Genomic DNA, 18,971 nt, shown 5'->3' with positions numbered 1-18,971 from the left:
TCGACTTAGACCAACCAATACCTCAGTAAGCTTGTCACAATGGATCTACCAAGAAAGCTTAGTCATTACTTGAATCTACCCAACGGCCCTACGAGCAGATCTTGAACATGTAACGTTAGGTGGTCTGTTACGCTATGTATGTTAGGAAGTCTGTTACGTTATGTATGTGGTGGTTTATCATATTACGCTATGTTACGCTATGTATGTGGTGGTTTATCATATTATGTGGTCATGGAACATGGAACATGTAACGTTGGGTGGTCTGTTACGCTATGTATGTTAGGTGGTCTGTTACGCTATGTATGTGGTGGTTTATCATATTATGTGGTCATTTTGAAGCGTAATTGATGTCAACTGATTTGATGCATGGTTACGCACAGTACGTAAAATTCCCTACAACGCCATAAAGGACATATGACAATAACCATCTATCTCAAACACTTTGAAGTCATGTTTTATACTTTATGATACGTACTTTCAGGACATTTATGACATAATTCACATGGTCATATTGGCAGGAAAACGTCCTTTGAAGACTACAGATTGATATCCAACTTCTTGAAAAGTACATCGCCCATTCTGCGCCATAGATTTAGTACGCGTTTGATGACGAATTCAAAGACCGGATGTCTGTAATATAATGTATGACTCTAACTATTTCAGGACACTAAAGTGAGGATGTAGCCATACAGTTATCAATGGAACGATATACGTTTCATTTTGTACGTGCATGCGCATGCGTAGAATATGCATGTGAAGAAACGTATATAGAAGAGCACGACAGTACCGTCATCACTGCCTCAAAAACGTCCCTATATATATAGCAACTCAGTTTCTTTAGAATGGTCATATTCTTTAGGGACAAAAGTTGTATGTGTGGATCATCCTTTGAAGAATGTAAACCCATGTCTTCTGGGAAAAGCATAAGTCACGTTGCGTTTTTGCGTGCTTTGTATCAGGCAATCCATTGACTGTACATGTATGATGCCGGACGTGCGTAATGTTTTCCCAGGACCTCACAGGAAACGTATGACAGGAACTAATGACATTAACGCTAGAAAACTCTGGCGCTTATTGTAAGGAATTTGCTGTGTACCGTTTTGAATGGCACAATATACTTAACAGCATATCTATAACACAGACAGCACTTTTTCATTGGCTGAAAACTTCCAACGATCCTAGTATTTCATCTATATATAGCAGTAACTCAGGAACTTCATTATTGTCACATTATTTAGGGACAAAATATTCTGCGTACTACTTGTTATTTGAAGACGTTTGACCGTGTCTGAAAGGTATTAGTTATTTTGTGACATTAATGTCGGACACTGTATACAAACTACAACACAAATCCATACCTCAGAATTATACAACTGTGACTACAGTATATTGCTAGGATTGGGAACACATGGTTATATCTGGATGATATAAACTACGCACAAAAAGTTTGGAAACTTTACTTTGGTTGATCATATTTCCGTTGTTTTTTTATAAATTTCAATGCATTATATATCGTTGGAAAGCTTGTGTAATTTCCTTTCCTATGACACCCAACTGATTATAATTGCAATCTAATGGAGCGAGCACCAGGCCTGCTTACGCGAGTGGGTTGTAGAAAAAAAGTGCCCAAATTTCCATAATAGTGTCAAACACCTAGCGCAGCGCCAAACCCATTAGTGGTGGTGTCGTCCACATCGTGAATGGAACAGTGTGTGGTGGAATGTTATGTTCACAGCTACAGATAAGACAAGGTTTATTTCGACTGTTGGATGGGTAAATGAAAGTGTTGGGGCGGCGAGGAGAACCCTATGCTGACTGTTGCACAGATGGACTGACTGTTTGTTTGTTTGTTTGTTTGGGTCAGTGTCATAGTGTGGCGCAGTACGACGCTAACTGCCAGCGGAAAAAAACAGGCTAATCATCCTAAGCAACTTCGATGTTTCGATATAGAGACACCTTTCTCCATCCAGTTACATTTCGAAAATCATTACCTCCGCAATATGATTATGAGACTGGGTGCCATTCTGCAAGATGATAGTGCACGTCCATACAGAATGAGAGTCATTTCAGACCACCTCCAGTATGCAGGAATACAGAGGATTGATTGGCCCTCCTGCCGCCCAGATCTCAACACAATTGAGACTCTGTGATCACTGATCAGCTTGGGCGAGCTGTGCATACAGTTATGATCAAAAGAACAACACTGGTCGACCTGCAACGACTCCTTCTGGAAGAATAGCCAGGGGCCACGTACCAAAACTGGTGACAAGCATGAGGAGGACGTACCGGGCTGTGGTGACAGTGCATGGCTTGTATACAGTCACTCAGTATTAAGCCACCGTCATCATAACTGAGGATCCTTTACGCATTTTTTCTTTGGATGAAGACTACCCTTGGCTTTCATATTAATGTGTTTTGTTGATTCAAGTTTCATAGTACCCTCGTACAAAAGCCAGGTGCTACCAGCAGAAGAAAAAAATACTGAATTGAGCGTTTGACATTAGTAAGGTAATCTGGGCACTTTTTTAATGAGACTCGCTTGCATTAGCAGGTCTGGTGCTCGTTGTATTAATTTACAACAATAATAAGTTTAGTATCAAGGGGAAGAAAATCACAAAAGCTTTTCAATGATATATGAATCATTGAAATTGATCAAGAAATAACGGAGATATGATCGACCAAAGTTAAGTTTCCAAACTTTTTGTGCTGAGTTTATATATATAGATATACATCAACAATGTATTTATATATCTATATAATACTATATCTATAATACATCAACAGTGACTGTATGTAAATATTTCAGAGCTGTTTAGAAATAAATATAAAGTATGATTGTAAAGTTTTGCTTGGAATAATTATGAATCAATTTGTCACTGTGTCAAAGGTATTATGACTCAGTTTCATTCTTAATATAACATTCTCCCTCCTACCCAACTCTGTAACAAATAGAGAAGTTAGTGCCAAGCGCCTACTTCAGTGTGCTGAAGGTTAATCCTGGTTACTCTTTATACACATGCTGGACATGTGAGTATACTGTACATTAACAGCGTGGTCAGAGTGTAGGAAAGAGAGTCCTAACTTGATTTAAAAAACAAAACAAACTATATTACATTATATCTGATGATTTACTCCAACTTATAATTATTCCAAGATGCCTTTACTATGTTCTATGCAATTAAGGGAGGTTAAAGTTAAGATTCAAAAGCCTTTTATCCTTGGCTAAATATACCCCAAAGTCAAGTTTTCACTTATTTTACATTAAGTCTGTCATGGTTCAGGCTCTCCAGCCAATTGCAACAATTGCACGTACTACTCGCCTGATGATTGAATTAATCAATTGTTAGGTCAAAATAGGTCCCAGCATTTCTGAACTAGAACGAAAAGGGCTTTTTGGTCTGGCTTTCCTGAGGATTGATTTTCAGAAATTTCTAACGAGTTCGAGGGAATCAACGAGTTTGTAAGATTTTGAATTCGGAAAATTCCTCGAAATCCATTAAACCCAATATTAAGGTTAATAACAGATCAGACAACTTAATCATATTTCTTAAAATCCTTAAAGGCTGTTTAGCACAAAGCTTATTAAGATGGATTTATGTTGCCCAGTTGCAGCATTATATTGTGACATCATATCGTGGTATTTGAGGTGTAGGAAACAATTTAAGTAGCTTTTGACGATTCGATCTGGATTTGACATCACAAATTTGAAAATAAATTTAGAATAATTCCTTGATCGTGATGTTTTACAGACCATATTACTAGTATACTGTAAAATAAATGTGGTTTATGTAAATAAATGTTGGTTCCATCTATGAATGAAATGTAAAAACATTTTACCAGCTATTCCATTATCTTATATGCAGCCATGCATGATACTGTAACTTCATTCTCTGTTGTGATGGTTTTATTTTGTGGTAGGAGAGAAAATGAGGCATTCCAGCCTTTTAGATGATAACTCAGTACATAAACATACAAAAAAGAATCTAAGATCTAGTATAACCACTTAGCACAAGCTCTCTCATAATCAGGCATCTGGACAATGATACAGAACACTTTTTATGGGTAACCATACACACATATATCAGTTGTATTCAACTGCCTGTATGACATGTTACATCACAATAGCTATATCACTTATTAAAGGACATATCAATGATATAATAGGAATCATATTTACAAAACTTGAAATCAAACAATAGCTTTACAATTAAAGCTACATGTGCGGACCTGATACAAGTAGAACTGAATAAATTGAAAAAAAAACTAGAAATAGTTCTTTTCTGTCCTGGCAACTCTAAGTATACATAACTTGAATACAAAAGCTTCACAGATTAACAAGGCAACAAAAGTTATTAATTTTGTACATGTTGTATGGTTTGTTTACTAAGTAAACAAATAAAGGCTTTCATCCAATACTGTTCCACCAGCTCAGTAGTCCCAGGCCCGGCTCACTGATGGTTCCCTGCAACAAAAAACAAACCATAGCATGTCAAGAACATGGGATATCAAAATCGGAAGTTCTGCTGCAGTGCCGTAGTAAGCTGCTAGGAGACCCAGTTTCAAACTTGATCTTCGTTTTCGCGACCCCCACTCCAATATCAAATATCATTATTTAAGGAAAGCTACACAAAAATTGAAAAGACTTACTGCACTATGCTTAATATATCCCAAAGTCATATTCTTACTTCAAGTTGTTTCACATACTAGTAAGTCAGTCATGGTTCTGCGATCTTCCACCGTTTGCAACTTATGCCGTGCTGACGCCTTTTGAATTCTGAACATTCCTCAAAATCTATCCTGAGGAAAGCCAATTTGAAAAGCAATATTCATTCTGTTTTGGAAATTTTGAGCACTGACGTCATATAATTCAATCATCAGGTAAGAAGGCGTCAGCCCGGCATAAGTTGCAAACGGTGGAAGATCCCAGAACTATGACAGACTTATGTGAAACAAGTGAGAATTTGACTTTTGAGTATATTTTGCATTTCAATTTTTTGTGTAGCTTTCCTTTAAGACCCATCCACAACTTCTCAAGTTTCGCTGCACACATACAGACAGACAAACAAATGGCAGGTCCGTAAAGAATAGAACACATTTGAACCGCATTCCCTGAATCCGGAGGAAGCAGATGTTTGATTACCATTTGACTACTTTTTTACTGCTTTACAACAGATAAGTACAAATAAGCCTCAGGGAATTACAAAACCAGTTTGTGTGGTTCAAATTTGTCTATTGAGGTAGTCTGAAGACTGATCCATACCACAAGTGAATATGGCGACTTCTTGGCCTCTTTGTCGGCTTCCGCTGCCTCGCTGACTTTTGGCCCTGTGGGTGTCGTATCCACAAACACTTCGTCCACCACCCGGAAGCGAATCTCCTCCTCCTTGTCCATGAACAGGTCATGTGTTCCCTCCTCAGTCTCGTATTCCCACACCCAGACCTGTTCGCTTTCATCGCTGAGATCGTCGAGTTAGGGCACCTTTCATACGTTAGGTCACCCAGGTCATAAGATACGCCAAAAATAGTCTCATAGGATATCTCGAGGAACTGGATAAAATTTTGAAACAGTAAGCTGTCTGAAATGTCTGACTATTTCAAAATTTTATCCAGTTGCTTGTAATGAGTAACTATTTTTGGGGTATCTTTCATAGTCTGAGTAATGGTAAAACTGTGGAGTGGAGTTTAACCTCAATCTGCTGAGGTAGCTTTTATGCATAACAGATGTATGGTTATGGCTCAAGGCAGCAGAGAGAAGGTTAATCAACTGTATTGTTCAAAAGTGTTTTGTGAGCAACTATTTTCAATTTTACATTTCTTAACCTTGTCCCTGCTGCCTAACTCTGTAACCAACAGGGAATTGGGTGCCAAACGACTTCAGCGTGCTAAAGGTCAATTAAAGCGGGATTTCTCATGTATTGAAGATATAATGAGAAACAACCGAGGCCTTTTGCCACGTCACTTCCTGCCACTCTGTGGTGTGCAATGCATTATTATATATATACTAGTCTCAGGCTACATCATATTCCATATAAGTCAACCATTCCTGACATGGGAGCATGCTAATACTAATGTATAATGATAGTACAATGATCATATATTTTACTATGGCTGAACAGGGCTCGAAAATTCATTTTTGGAAATAGGTGCACTGGTGGCCATGGACCCAACCAAATAAGTCATTAACAAAGTTGAATGTCAGCAAAGCATAATTTCAAAGTTGACGCTACTGCCTCTCTTAAGAACTTCAATCTGTAATTCTAAGTAATACATAATATTATATTGAATAAAGTAAAACAAATGGTTGTATCAGAGGTTTTTCTAGAAAAATTAAACAAGAGGGAGCACACACATGCGAGGAAGCAGATTCTATGTATTTATGGAAGAATCCATTGCTGAGTGAAGGCTTTATGCTGGATATTAGGCTAAAATCTGAATTTGACAAGGGGGCACTGGCCTGAAACAAGAGGGTGCAGCGCCCCTCTTTCCTGATTTAGATGAACCCCTGGTTGTATTACTATTTCGGATACTTACATTTCAATAATATTCTGTATACTGGTGTACAATACTACTTTTACCCTATGGCCTACAAAAATATCTAGGTGTACCAGTGCACCCACAATAAAAAATCAGGTGCACAAGGGTCCACATGCACCCACTATTTCGAGCCCTGCTGAAAATTGGTACTTGGGCTAGTCTACAGTTCAAAACTTCACAGTAATACAACAGTGCATGAAACATCCTTAGTCTTCCCCTTCCCGGTGGTTTGAGTGTACTTGAAGTACTCTGTTACTCTAGCCAGACAAGGATACAACTTGGACGGCTGTTGGAGAGCATCGGGTGGGATCAAGATGTCATCAAAGAAACCAAGAGACACTGGAGAACATAAGCAGTCAAGATGTCAATTCTTACAAACAAGTACAAAAACAGTTACAGTACATAGAATGAGAGATTCCAGTCTTTTCATTCAAAACTGCATCTTGTAACCGTTTCGTGCTGTCCTGTCTGATTTTCACCTAGTTTTTAGCTTTACACTGAGGCTAACAGTACTGAGGCTCAACAGTGTCATGGAAATTTTACATTCATGTATTACCCACAGTGCAACCTGCTGCGTAGTTTGAACTGTGACCTGGCTTATTGACATCCTACTTACCGTGCACGCCTTCTCTACTACAGCTGCGTATTCTTCCCTGTAGGATTTCATCCATGAACGGTCGAAACACCACATATCTGAAATGAACTGGAACAAGGGAATGTGTCAGATTTAAAATCTTAAAGAAAATGAACTTTCGAACTTGACTGATCTGCAATTTAAGTACATGTACATATAAGTAACTGACTACTTTGGCTTTAAGAAAAAAATTAAGATGACATAAGCTACCTCTTGTATGAGATGCCCCGTCTCCCGGGAAAATGAAGGAATCCTCCAGTTTTGTGATGTCAAACAGGGCTATACACAACCCCACATTGTACACAACCTGGGCATGGGGCAAAAGTATAGGTGTTACATGGATATACAGTATTTTAAACCCTAAAATCATTATTAAAACATATACTAGTTATTACTAGTATATTAGTTATATGTTATTAGTTTTCAGCCAAATCAAAAGGCTACAAGTCAAGCAACGAATAAAAAAACAAACTTTTAGGAAGCAAGCAATATTTTAGTAACCAACCAACCAACCAACCAACCAACCAACCAACCAACCAACCAACCAACCAACCAACCAACCAACCAACCAACCAACCAAATATATTGCAACCAAAGTATGCAACCAACCAGCAAGCAAGCAACAAATACCTTACCTTGTTTGCAAACTTATTGTTCAGCTCCTCAATGACGGCGTCGTTAAGTTTAATGTGGAAGAGATGAGGAGGAATCCTGACAGTGTCTGTCATTTCTACCAGCGTAAACATGTTGCACGGGATTCTCACACGCGCGCCTTAAGAACTGAACTCTGACCTCTACCATAAAACGTTATAAAAAATCCTGTCGTTAAATTTTTGTGTGCAAAGATTCCGCTCAGTTTTCCTCATTTTTTTGCATTTATTTTCTACTGATAATAATTACATATGAGTTTTTATGTCAGTTTAGTGATTTTTAAAGTGATTTTCATGCAAAAATAAGCGACAAGATTTACACGTCGAAAGTTTACGTCTTATCGCAAAACGTGTATGTCCCTGTGTAAACAACATGGCCGCCACCAAGTTTTTCTGTCGGTGGATCGAAGCATTTTTCGTGCTTTTCGTCCAGGTTTGCGTGAAGTCAGAAGACACAGACGCTCACAAGCTTCTATACTCTAACGGCGGGTGGTAAGAGTTATTTTATTGTTAAAATTGACGTAGAGAAACGGTAGAAATAGACGATCAAAGCATACATGTGGCACCCTTTTTCTTACTTCCGGGTTATATGTACACAAATACACGTGCGACTTTCCCATTGGCTTGTACGTATGACTCTATGAGGCAAAATTTGTACTTACCAAATATGATCGTAATTCTGTGTACTTCTGTTTTAGACGAAGTTCTAACTGACAACCATAAGACGAGCATTCACCTGTAGGAGTTTATTAAAGCGATGGAATTATTGATATTATTTGTTTAGGCATGCATGTTTTAACAATTTAACGTTAGTTTAAACAAGGAGGTTTAATCAAGACCTCTTGATGAAACCTCCTTGGTTTAAATCTCATTCAAGGTACAACATGTGTGAGCTTTTCTGTATATTTTTTGGGCTCCGTATTTTGATTGATACTGTTTTAACTTATGGATAAATGCGTCATCTTAATCACTTGGACAAAATGTACCACTAAAAACCCATCTTGAAGGATAATTAAGGTTGCAGAAAACAGTATAATTTGCCCCTATAGGGATTTACATAGTTAAGGATCCCAAAGTGAGAAGCTTCGACGCTTGAAAATTTATAGAAAGGTGCACAATTAGGGTGCCAGATTTTTATATGTTTGACTTAAAGCACAGCACGAAATCGAATATTTAAGCAAACTTTCCGAATGACGAAAACAAGAATTAAAGGTCGGAAAATATTTCAGCAGAGTTTACGGGGCCGTTAATGCCGCTGAAAGTAAGATTTGAGCTTTCCGCAACCTTTCCGCGTTCGTTAACATGAATTAAATGCATACTATATCTTTCCATGGACTTTAAGCATCCTTATATACATCGTATAGATGAAACATTATGGTACATCAGTAACCAATATATTCTCCAAGCAGATATATTCTCTCATGGGGACTAATAGTGCCTCAATTTTCAAAATCTTGGAGAATAGCTGATATACCCGAAACGGTCTTCGATCTTTAAGATACACCCATTTGCAGTAAACACCGATCCCGCTTAAGTCATTTCTGTTACAGTTTTTTTTTTAAACAACGAAATGAATTAAATGCATACTATATCTTTCCATGGACTTCAAGCATCCTTATATACATCGTATAGATGAAACATTATGGTACATCAGTAACCAATATATTCTCCAAGCAGATGTATTCTCTCATGGGGACTAAAAGTGCCTCAATTTTCAAAATCTTGGAGAATAGCTAGCTGATATACCCGAAACGGTCTTCGATCTTTAAGATACACCCATTTGCAGTAAACACCGATCCCGCTTAAGTCATTTCTGTTACAGTTTTTTTTAAACAACGCACCATATGCATGTGCACGCACATTGTACGTCTACTTTGTAGTAAAATTAGACATACAGTCCATACCTATCTTCGTCGGAGTTGATCTTCTTTTATCCGTGTTTATGCTACAGCTTACAAGAAACAGCAGTTATATTCTAGTATTTCCCCCTTTTATGTTTAGGTAGAGAAAAGCTGTCGAAAAGCGGACGTTTTCCCTCGCAGTTATTTCTACCTTTCCGATATCCTTCCGTTACATATAGGTTCGGTTTACATAGAAGGGGGGAGACCTCCCCCCTTTTATGTTAAGGTAGAGAAAAGCTGTCGGAAACCGGACGTTTTCCCTCGCAGTTATTTCTACCTTTCCGATATCATTCCGTTACATATAGGTTCGGTTTACATAGAAGGGGGGAGACCTCCCCCCTTTTATGTTTAGGTAGAGTAAAGCTGTCGGAAAGCGGGCGTTTTCCTCGCAGTTATTTCTACCTTTCCGATATCATTCCGTTACATATAGGGCGTATTCACGTGACGTCATCACCCCTGCCCTCCGTGGGCGGCCATGTTGGTGCTCACCCTGCAGCGAAGTTGGTCGGTGTCCGACGGTCTCTAAATTTCCAAGGAGTGCGAAGTCATCTGATCGCTGTTTTATTATATGCAAAGAGTCTCCAGCCTCACATCTTTTCGCTACAATAGTCCAATTTCACCTACTGGAAATGACCCATTATCGGCGAGCGAGGTTCCCCAGCAGCCTACAAACATGGCCGCTAAACTGTTTACAGAGTACGCATAAAATCAGTTCAGAGCATACAAGTGTTCCAAGGCCTGCAGTCACGTAGTACAGTGTCTTGAGTGTCGTGAGAAATTTTGCTGACAGGGAGTACGTTATGATCGGGAAAGTTCGACGTTGAAAGACCCCCAGTTTATGAATGAACGTATCTCAAGCAACGAACACTGACTACACGGTGCCGCGACTGTGTTACACAACGGGCCTGTAACTTGCTTTTCGACCAGATACAAAAGGTTTCCATACACACACGTTGATTCTCAAATTTCAACTATTTAGATCCGTTGTTCGTATGTCAGAAATCCACTTTTGTTTCAGTCGTTAGTCCCTTCGCGATCGTATGTTCCCGCACGTACACGTCCTACACGAGAAACGCAAAACCAATCTTACTGTTACCCGACCGGTGTGTGCTTTATCAGTCCCAATCCAACATCTGACCACGAGGCAAAACACCATGATTTATGAGACAAAACGTTTTGAAGGGAAATTGTGAATGGCGTAGAAAACATCTGCCATTTATACAGAGAGTTCCATAGGACTCCACTATCAAGTGAGCACCAACATGGCCGCCAGTGCTCGTTGCTAGGGGGAGGGTCACGTGACTGAATACGCCCTATAGGTTCGGTTTACATAGAAGGGGGGAGACCTCCCCCCTTTTATGTTTAGGTAGAGTAAAGCTGTCGGAAAGCGGGTGTTTACCCTCGCAGTTATTTCTACCTTTCCGATATCCTTCCGTTACATATAGGTTCGGTTTACATAGAAGGGGGGAGACCTCCCCCCTTTTATGTTAAGGTAGAGTAAGGCTGTCGGAAAGCGGGCGTTTTCCCTTGCAGTTATTTGTACCTTTCCAAAATCCTTCCGTTACATATAGGTTCAGTTTGCATAGAAGGAGGGAGACCTCCCCCCTTTTATATTTAGGTAGAGAAAAGCTGTCGGAAAGCGGGCGTTTTCCTCGCAGTTATTTCGACCTTTCCGATATCCTTCCGTTACATATAGGTTCGGTTTACATAGAAGGGGGGAGACCTCCCCCCTTTTATGTTAAGGTAGAGTAAAGCTGTTGGAAAGCGGGCGTTTTCCGTCGCAGTTATTTCTACCTTTCCGATATCATTCCGTTACATATAGGTTCGGTTTACATAGAAGGGGGGAGACCTCCCCCCTTTTGTGTTTAGGTAGAGAAAAGCTGACGGAAAGCGGGCGTTTATCCTCGTAGTAATTTCTACCTTTCCGATATCATTCCGTTACCTTTAGGCTTGGTTTACATAAGGGGGGGGACCTCCCCCCTCTTATGTTTAGGTAGAGAAAAGCTGCCAGAAAGCGACCGTTTTCCCTCGCAGTTATTTCGACCTTTCCGATATTCTTCCTTTACCTATAGGTTCGGTTTACATAGAAGGGGGGAGACTTCCCCCCTTTTATGTTGAGGTAGAGAAAAGCTGTCGGAAAGCGGGCGTTTTCCTCGCAGTTATTTCTACCTTTCCGATATCATTCCGTTACATATAGGTTCGGTTTACATAGAAGGGGGGAGACCTCCCCCCTTTTATGTTTAGGTAGAGAAATGCTGTCGGAAAGCGGGCGTTTTCCCTCGCAGTTATTTCTACCTTTCCGATATTCTTCCGTTACATATAGGCTCGGTTTGCGTAACCCCCTTTTATGTTTAGGTAGAGAAAAGCTGTCGGAAAGCTGACGTTTTCCCTCGCAGTTATTTCTACCTTTCCGATATCCTTCCGTTACATATAGGCTCAGTCTACATAATCCATTCTTATGTTTAGGTAGAGAAAAGCTGTTGGAAAGCGAGCGTTTATCCTCGCCGTTATTTTTACCTTCCCGATATCCTTCTGTTATCTTTAGGCTGGGTTGACTGTGCTCTCAGTAACGACTCCCCCGAATTGCTAATCTGTAGGTCGGCAGGCATACTGTCTTTGGCCGCCGCACAAATTGGCTCAGTCCGCGGATCGAGACCGCGCCGCCGGCACGTTTTGGCAGATTTGTGTATTTGTTCCTTTGTTTGTATCAAAAATCATCAAATAACGCGTGTTCTCACGCATTTTTCCTTTTTATAATCTACAAGTAACTTCTAGAAAGATCATCGCTAACAGAATTTGCTATTGTCGCTCACGTCAGTTGTTGTGTTTGGGGCAAAAGCGAAACGCAAGGACGTCTGCTTTTCAATTGCAAATTTATACAGTGTGAAGTCGTAAACAAGCTGGGGCGGTACGTTGAGATGGTAATGCAACATCTCCATATTTACTAGTGGAATGCCATGTGACAGGGCATTACCCAATCAGAGAAAAGGGTGGCTTTTTTCAAATTAACCGTATATCCCAGAGACAGTTATTTTTTTTTACAGCGAAGACAGCTCATGAAGGAAGTTTGAACTCAGTCGTTTCAACCCAAAAGTTATGGCCACAACGTTGTTCTTACCACTCGGAACCCGGACGGAAAAACGTAAAGCTGGGACAAGAACACCAGTCTGTACAACTTGGTGAAACCAAGGAGGCTTCATTGGATTATACTTCCTGGGTGAAACCAAGGAGGGTGGAGATGCTGAACGGAGCATGCGGGCACGCGATTCGGGACTTTGTTGTATCTCCACATCCACGCGGTACCAGTGGAGACAACGGTCACCAAGTAAACAACGGCGTGAGTTAGCCTCCAACCAGGCCCAATGGATTGCAAAGACCGTATCCAACTGGAAGAAGGAGCTTGTATGTATAGAAATCCAAGTACTTTCTCTGCCAGTTTGATACGGTCTTGATGAAACCTATAGATCTGTTTGCAGATTAGCGTGAGTGAAATCGGAACCTGTCTACCTACCTCCTTGATAGGAACTATCCCTGTCGTCTCGCCCAACACTGGGACCGGAATCGTGGACTTGGAAATGTCGCAAAATGGTGAAGGGAGAATCTACCGACAATGTGAGATTGATCCCTCGTTGACCGCGTCAAGAACAAGTTAGAATATGACGACCGATGACGAAACCGCAAGTACCTAGTAAGCGTTATTCAACCCAGACTGATTGTACTGTTACAATTCACTCTATTTGGCCAATTTCTACTATTTTCCTAGCGATCCACGGAGCCTGGTAAAGGCTAATAAGACACGGGAGGGAAGAAAAGTTAGACGTAGGGTTAGTTAGTGTAAGGGGTTACGTTCTGGTGTCGATGTAATAGTTAGCTAGTGTTAAAACTTGGAAGCACATTGTAATAGTTAATAGTTGGGGTAAGGAATAGCCTGAATAGTTTATTAATGATAAGGTGACGTTTTTTAATGAAACTAGCTGTCCATGTAAGAAATCATTTATTCCATTTTGTATGTGTATATTCGTTAAGGTGGGGAGGGGTCTCGCTATAATGGCGTAACACGTTTTTGTGCAGTGTTATCATCTTTCAAATAAATTGTTCTAAACTTTTACCGGTCCTGTTGCCTTTTATATTCATATTTACCTATCTATGTAAGGGTTCGGAATGGTTAAGCCATCCGTAGCAAGTTAAGTAAAGGATCAAATTAGATACTGTATAATGAAAAGGAAACTTACTGTAGAGACTACGTTTTAGCACGTTAAGCTCGTGTTTTTAGCACGTTTAGCTCGTGTTTTTAGCACGTTAAGCTCATAAAAAGGCTACGGAAAACACTAGGAAAGGTATAGCTTTAGGTAGTCTTTCAGGCTACGTGAACGGCACATAAACGTAGGGAAATCGTGACGGAAATAGATTATAAAGATGGACGAAAGGCTACGGAAAGGTCTCAAGAAACGCATACTTTTCGTGTTGGACCTTCCGTTAAAGTACGGAAAGATTGTCCATAACGACGCCTTTACGCATTGTAGAGACAACGTTTGTAGCGCGTTAAGGTCGTAAAAAAGATCACGGAAAGCCTGAGAAAAGGTATGATTCTAAGTTGCCTTTCAGGCTGCGTGAACGGCACATAAACGTAGAGAAAATTGTGACGAAAACGGACTATAAACATGGACGAAAGGCTACGGAAAGGTCTCAAGAAACGCATACTTTTCGTGTTGGATCTTCCGTAAAGGTACGAAAAGATTGTCCATAACGACGCCTTTACGCATTGCAGAGATCACGTTTGTAGCGCGTTAAGGTCGTAAAAAGATCACGGAAAGCCCGAGGAAAGGTATGATTTTAAGTTGCCTTTCAGGCTGCGTGAACGGCACATAAACGTAGAGAAAATCGTGACGAAAACGGATTATAAACATGGGCGAAAGGTTACGGAAAGGTCTCAAGAAACGCATACTTTTCGTGTTGGATCTTCCGTAAAGGTACGAAAAGATTGTCCATAACGACGCCTTAACGCGTCAAATAGTTACGTAAATACACGTGAATGAGTGAAAATACGTACATAAACGCACTTCCGGAAAGGACACCTTAAATGCAATCTTTAAGCAGACGTATAGGGGTCGTTAAGTTGCGGAAATAGTGAATAAACGTCACGTTTACGCTGCGTTTAAGCATGCTTAAATACCGGATTTCGTGCCGTGAAGGTTCCATCTACAAAATATCTGCAAAATGAGATTAAATTTGCCGGCTCGTTCTCTTTCAAAAGCCACTTTGATATGACCCCCAGCGGAGGTCACCGTACTGCAGGCGACTTACTGTAGTCGGGCGGTAACAATATCCAGGCGCGAATCCAACTCGACCGAACAAACATCGTAATCAAACTCGTACTGTCTCAAAACTGATGTATACCTCTACCATTCACCACAGTTTCAGCCTCGCTAACGTACACAGAAGAAAAACTATGGCCTTTTCAAGCAATGTGACGCACTACTTTGTACCCGAACTACTATTGTCCACGGGGGTAGCCCATTACTGTGTTCTGTGGCCTTAATTCAATTGATACAAATCATTTCTTTTTCAGGTACACAGACACAGAAAACCTGATAGCGCAGCCTGGTCCCTGCAACATTGATGTCTGGGATAATTCTCTCACACAGAAAGGCTTCTTACAAAAGTAGGTCATTAATGCTATTTACACTAGTAACTAAGATAATGATAAAAGCTACCACATGGTAATTAGCTTGTTCAGTGTTTAAACTGTGCATGCGTCAAAGGCGAAGGCTCCTAATTGGTTCAGATGTGTTTATTTATGTCTCATGGGTATTCAACAATGTATTACAATGTAATTACAATTATAGTAATGGGTTACGTATACAGTGCATGCACAGTATAAACAGATGACCAATCTATAGATGAATAGGCTTCCTAGATCTTTTAAAGCATATAATTGCCATTACCAATACCATTATTACATTTCCTACTTTCAGATATGCAGAAAAAGCACCTGTTATATTCAGGAGTGTGACAGACAACTCTGTAAGTACCTAATATATTCAAGATAAAAACAGTCAGTTTTAATTTTGGGAGAGATTAGAATTTTTCTCCTAGATTATCTCCTATTGGGCACCTGGCTTTGGTTAGGAGGTAAAAGGAAGGAGAAGGATGGGCTCTGCCTTCCAATATCACACCCTGGACACAGTGGCTTAACAGCCCACTGCCCCTACGGCCGCAAAAAAAGGCTACATTTGTTTTGCTACTTTCTCATTTGATATGAACATGTATTCTAACATTTTTTTTAAAAGAATTTCAGAAAGCTGTGTTCCAAGTCATCTCTAGTGGAAGACTATGGAAGCAAGGAAGTCGTTCTGAGCTCTGCAAACACTTATTCCTACACAAAAGGTGACAATTAGATAATTCTTTATATTTGTGGCTTTTTTTAAGAAGGTATCAAATTAAGGTAATAAAACAGCGAAAATGACTGAGTGACACTTACTTTTCTATGTGTTTCCCCAGTGCCAGTCAGTTTCCAGCATTATGTGGAGGAGATTTTGCGGCCTCAGGATGCCAACACACTCGGCAATGGTACAATAATATCATACAAACCACTCAGCACTTGGAGACTGTAAATTTCTTCATGGCAGCAAATTTCCCACCCGGTCGTTGCCTTCTGTAACTGTTCTTGTACTAGTTGTAGTGGGATTGACATTATGGCATCTGCAGGTTACAAGGAACCTGCTAGGTGGAGCCAGTAAACCAGTATTGGTAGAAAATCCTTTTGAGAGTGCATGACTGGTTATGGAGTCCACACTATTTCAATATTTGATATAATATGAATCCCCTTACTAGTAAATACATGTACATGTACCTTTAAGATTTCAATCTGTAGAAAATCCTTTTGAGAGGTTATGCAGTCCACACTATATTGATATTTTGATATTATACATTTTTGGTACTTACTGTACATGAATCAATCTTTAGATACGTCTTATTTTCATGTACAAGACATTGAATTTTTCATATTGCCTTTCTTGTCAGAAACGTTGTATTTGTTTGGAGACCAAAACTACACGGAGTGGGAACCATTACTAGACCAGTACATACAGCCTCCCTACTATCTACCTGGGCACACAGGTGCGCTCAGCTTTGGACTAGCAGGTAGGTTGATATGAATCAATATTGGCAAGCTCTTGCATAATTATGGCAGCAAGAGCTTGGCAAAGCCAATAGTGAACAACAATGTTTGTCTATGTTTGTTCCAGCAATAAGATTCTAGGTTTTTGCAGTGCTTTGTAGTATTGACTGTTTTGAAAATACAATGCAGTTTGGTCAATAATTCCCTTTCATAGAAGTGCATGTGATTATATTTCGCTCCATACCACATATGCATGTATGTATGAAATACATTGTTTTTAGTAATGTTTGTTCTTCTCTCTCATTTTCATTTGAGTGCCTATAACTGTCACCTTATTTTACTGTCCTCTCTATCTGTGTGTGTGTTCTCCTTCAGACGCTATACCTTCTTTCTTCATACACTTTCCCTGTCAGCTTGTTAACGGGTAAGACTAAGAATCTATCATTACTAAAGCTCACATGAGATTTTAAGTATGTACGTCTGAATATAACTTCTGCAGTTTTGCTAAAACTTGTAATTTTTACCATAAATTTCATTCAATGATCTTGGATTCATCAAATTCTCATTTTAAACATGAAAAAAGCATGGAGAGTCAAGGAAAATGTTAGTCATATATAATGGTGTATATTCTTGTTTTCAGGTGCAGGTACAGGAGTACCCTTCCATTTCCATGGGCCAGGCTTTGGTGAGGTCATCTATGGTAGAAAGGTAAGGAATTAACCTTTAGCATGCTGAAGTAGCCGTTTGGCACCCCATTCTCTATTAGTGACAGAGTTAGGTAGCAGGGAGAAGGTTAAGCTCACGTGTTAAGTGTGCTAAATATAAGAAAAAAGTGTCAGGTGTTCTAAATCTGAGAGCTATTGTTATCATCCTAAGCTTAGTAAGTCTGTGGTGCAGCAGTCACTTATAATTATATACAAAATACAGATCTAGAAGACAAATAAAAGTTATGTTTTGCATCCTGTTGAGGTGCCAAATATGGGGCACCCATAATGCGTTAGTGAGGGATATATATAGGCCTACCAAACATTAGCCGGATAGTTCTGATTGGCCAGATAGTCCTGATTGAGTCATCCCATTATCCAATGGTTGCGATGCCAGCTTTTCTTAAAAGCAGTTCTTGTGTCACCTTTGCCAAGAAGGTTATTTTTTGTGTGTGTTTGTTTGTCTCTTTGAACAGTAAAACTCAAGAAGTTGTGAACATAATTTTCAATCTGTTCCTAATTTGGTCTTATGCTTTTTCCTCTCCAGAGATGGTTCCTGTATCCACCCGACCAACAGCCAGTATTTAACCCTAACCGTACCACCCTACAATGGTTAATGGAGAAGTATCCACAGCTAGAGGAGTCAGAAAAGCCTTATGAGTGCACCATCGGTCCTGGGGAGGTTATTACTATATTAGCTATACTTTGACTACTTTCTCTGCTAAAGCCTCAGTGTCATAGGACGAAAATCGTTCTATGAAATTGTGCGCCCTTAACAACATTTTCGGTACTTAGATGTACAACTTGTTCTCATGCAATTTTTAGGGATCGGCCGATATTTGCATTCTAACATTATTCTTAATCTATGTCTTTCAGATCATCTATTTCCCAGATCGCTGGTGGCATGGCACACTGAATATCGACACCTCTGTTTTTATCTCAACATTCCTAGCTATGGCACCATGGCTATAACCTTCACTTGTTTTTGGTAGTAGTAATAAAGATTGATGTGTTCTGCACAGATGTGTGTCTATTTATTAATCTATTTTTTGTCGAAGATTGATGTAACAGGCCACTATCACAGGATATTGGAGATTCTTTTTACACAACCAGGTAATCTCACCTGCTGACGTTTTGGATTACGTTCTCGCTGATAAAGCGCCACCTACATCGGCTATTTATAGCGTTGAGAAGCAGTACTCCAGTCAGAAGCTCTTAAGAAGGTGTCTGACAGACACCAAAACGTCAGCAGGTGAGATTACCTGGTTGTGAAAAAAGAATCTCCTATATCCTATGTTCTACCAACCTGATGAAATTATTTTCGGAGGCCACTATTACCTTTTCAAGATGTCAACCCAGAGACCAGGTAGTAAGGCTTGTCCACTCAAACCATGACCTACTCGTAACAATAAGTGTGGTGGGTTCTTT

The 18,971-nt window shown here is 39.8% G+C and overlaps 2 protein-coding genes across 2 annotated transcripts; one reads left to right on the top strand and one right to left on the bottom strand.

The window, feature by feature from the left end:
* Window positions 1-3,886: 3,886 nt before the first annotated feature.
* On the bottom strand, window positions 3,887-7,968 carry LOC136440856 (DNA-directed RNA polymerase III subunit RPC8-like). Its single transcript, XM_066437000.1, has 6 exons — window positions 7,804-7,968; window positions 7,379-7,475; window positions 7,151-7,237; window positions 6,810-6,873; window positions 5,261-5,456; window positions 3,887-4,462 (listed from the first exon to the last, which is right to left on the bottom strand). The coding sequence occupies exons 1-6, from the start codon at window positions 7,912-7,914 to the stop codon at window positions 4,406-4,408; spliced, it is 612 nt and encodes a 203-aa protein (XP_066293097.1). The 5' UTR covers window positions 7,915-7,968; the 3' UTR covers window positions 3,887-4,405.
* A 201-nt stretch (window positions 7,969-8,169) lies between these two features.
* LOC136440852 (jmjC domain-containing protein 8-like) lies at window positions 8,170-18,562 on the top strand. Its single transcript, XM_066436997.1, has 9 exons — window positions 8,170-8,310; window positions 15,289-15,381; window positions 15,695-15,743; window positions 16,010-16,106; window positions 16,221-16,289; window positions 16,743-16,862; window positions 17,480-17,547; window positions 18,091-18,225; window positions 18,420-18,562. Exons 1-9 carry the CDS (start codon window positions 8,192-8,194, stop codon window positions 18,513-18,515), a joined length of 846 nt encoding a protein of 281 aa, XP_066293094.1. The 5' UTR covers window positions 8,170-8,191; the 3' UTR covers window positions 18,516-18,562.
* The last annotated feature ends 409 nt before the right edge of the window (window positions 18,563-18,971 follow it).

This window comes from Branchiostoma lanceolatum, chromosome 8, assembly GCF_035083965.1.
Source record: "Branchiostoma lanceolatum isolate klBraLanc5 chromosome 8, klBraLanc5.hap2, whole genome shotgun sequence".
NCBI classification, from domain to species: domain Eukaryota; kingdom Metazoa; phylum Chordata; class Leptocardii; order Amphioxiformes; family Branchiostomatidae; genus Branchiostoma; species Branchiostoma lanceolatum.
This window is presented reverse-complemented; position numbering and strand designations above follow the sequence as displayed.

Bases quoted from the DNA above. Each gene is read 5' to 3' on its own strand.
- LOC136440856 (XM_066437000.1), bottom strand. From the start codon at position 7,914: ATGTTTACGCTGGTAGAAATGACAGACACTGTCAGGATTCCTCCTCAT. The intron at 7,476-7,803 runs GTAAGGTATTTG...CCCCATGCCCAG, and splicing joins ACAATAAGTTTGCAAACAAG to GTTGTGTACAATGTGGGGTT. The intron at 6,874-7,150 runs GTAAGTAGGATG...TATGTTCTCCAG, and splicing joins TAGTAGAGAAGGCGTGCACG to TGTCTCTTGGTTTCTTTGAT.
- LOC136440852 (XM_066436997.1), top strand. From the start codon at position 8,192: ATGGCCGCCACCAAGTTTTTCTGTCGGTGGATCGAAGCATTTTTCGTG. The intron at 16,863-17,479 runs GTAGGTTGATAT...TCTTGTTTTCAG, and splicing joins GCTCAGCTTTGGACTAGCAG to GTGCAGGTACAGGAGTACCC. The intron at 17,548-18,090 runs GTAAGGAATTAA...TTTCCTCTCCAG, and splicing joins AGGTCATCTATGGTAGAAAG to AGATGGTTCCTGTATCCACC.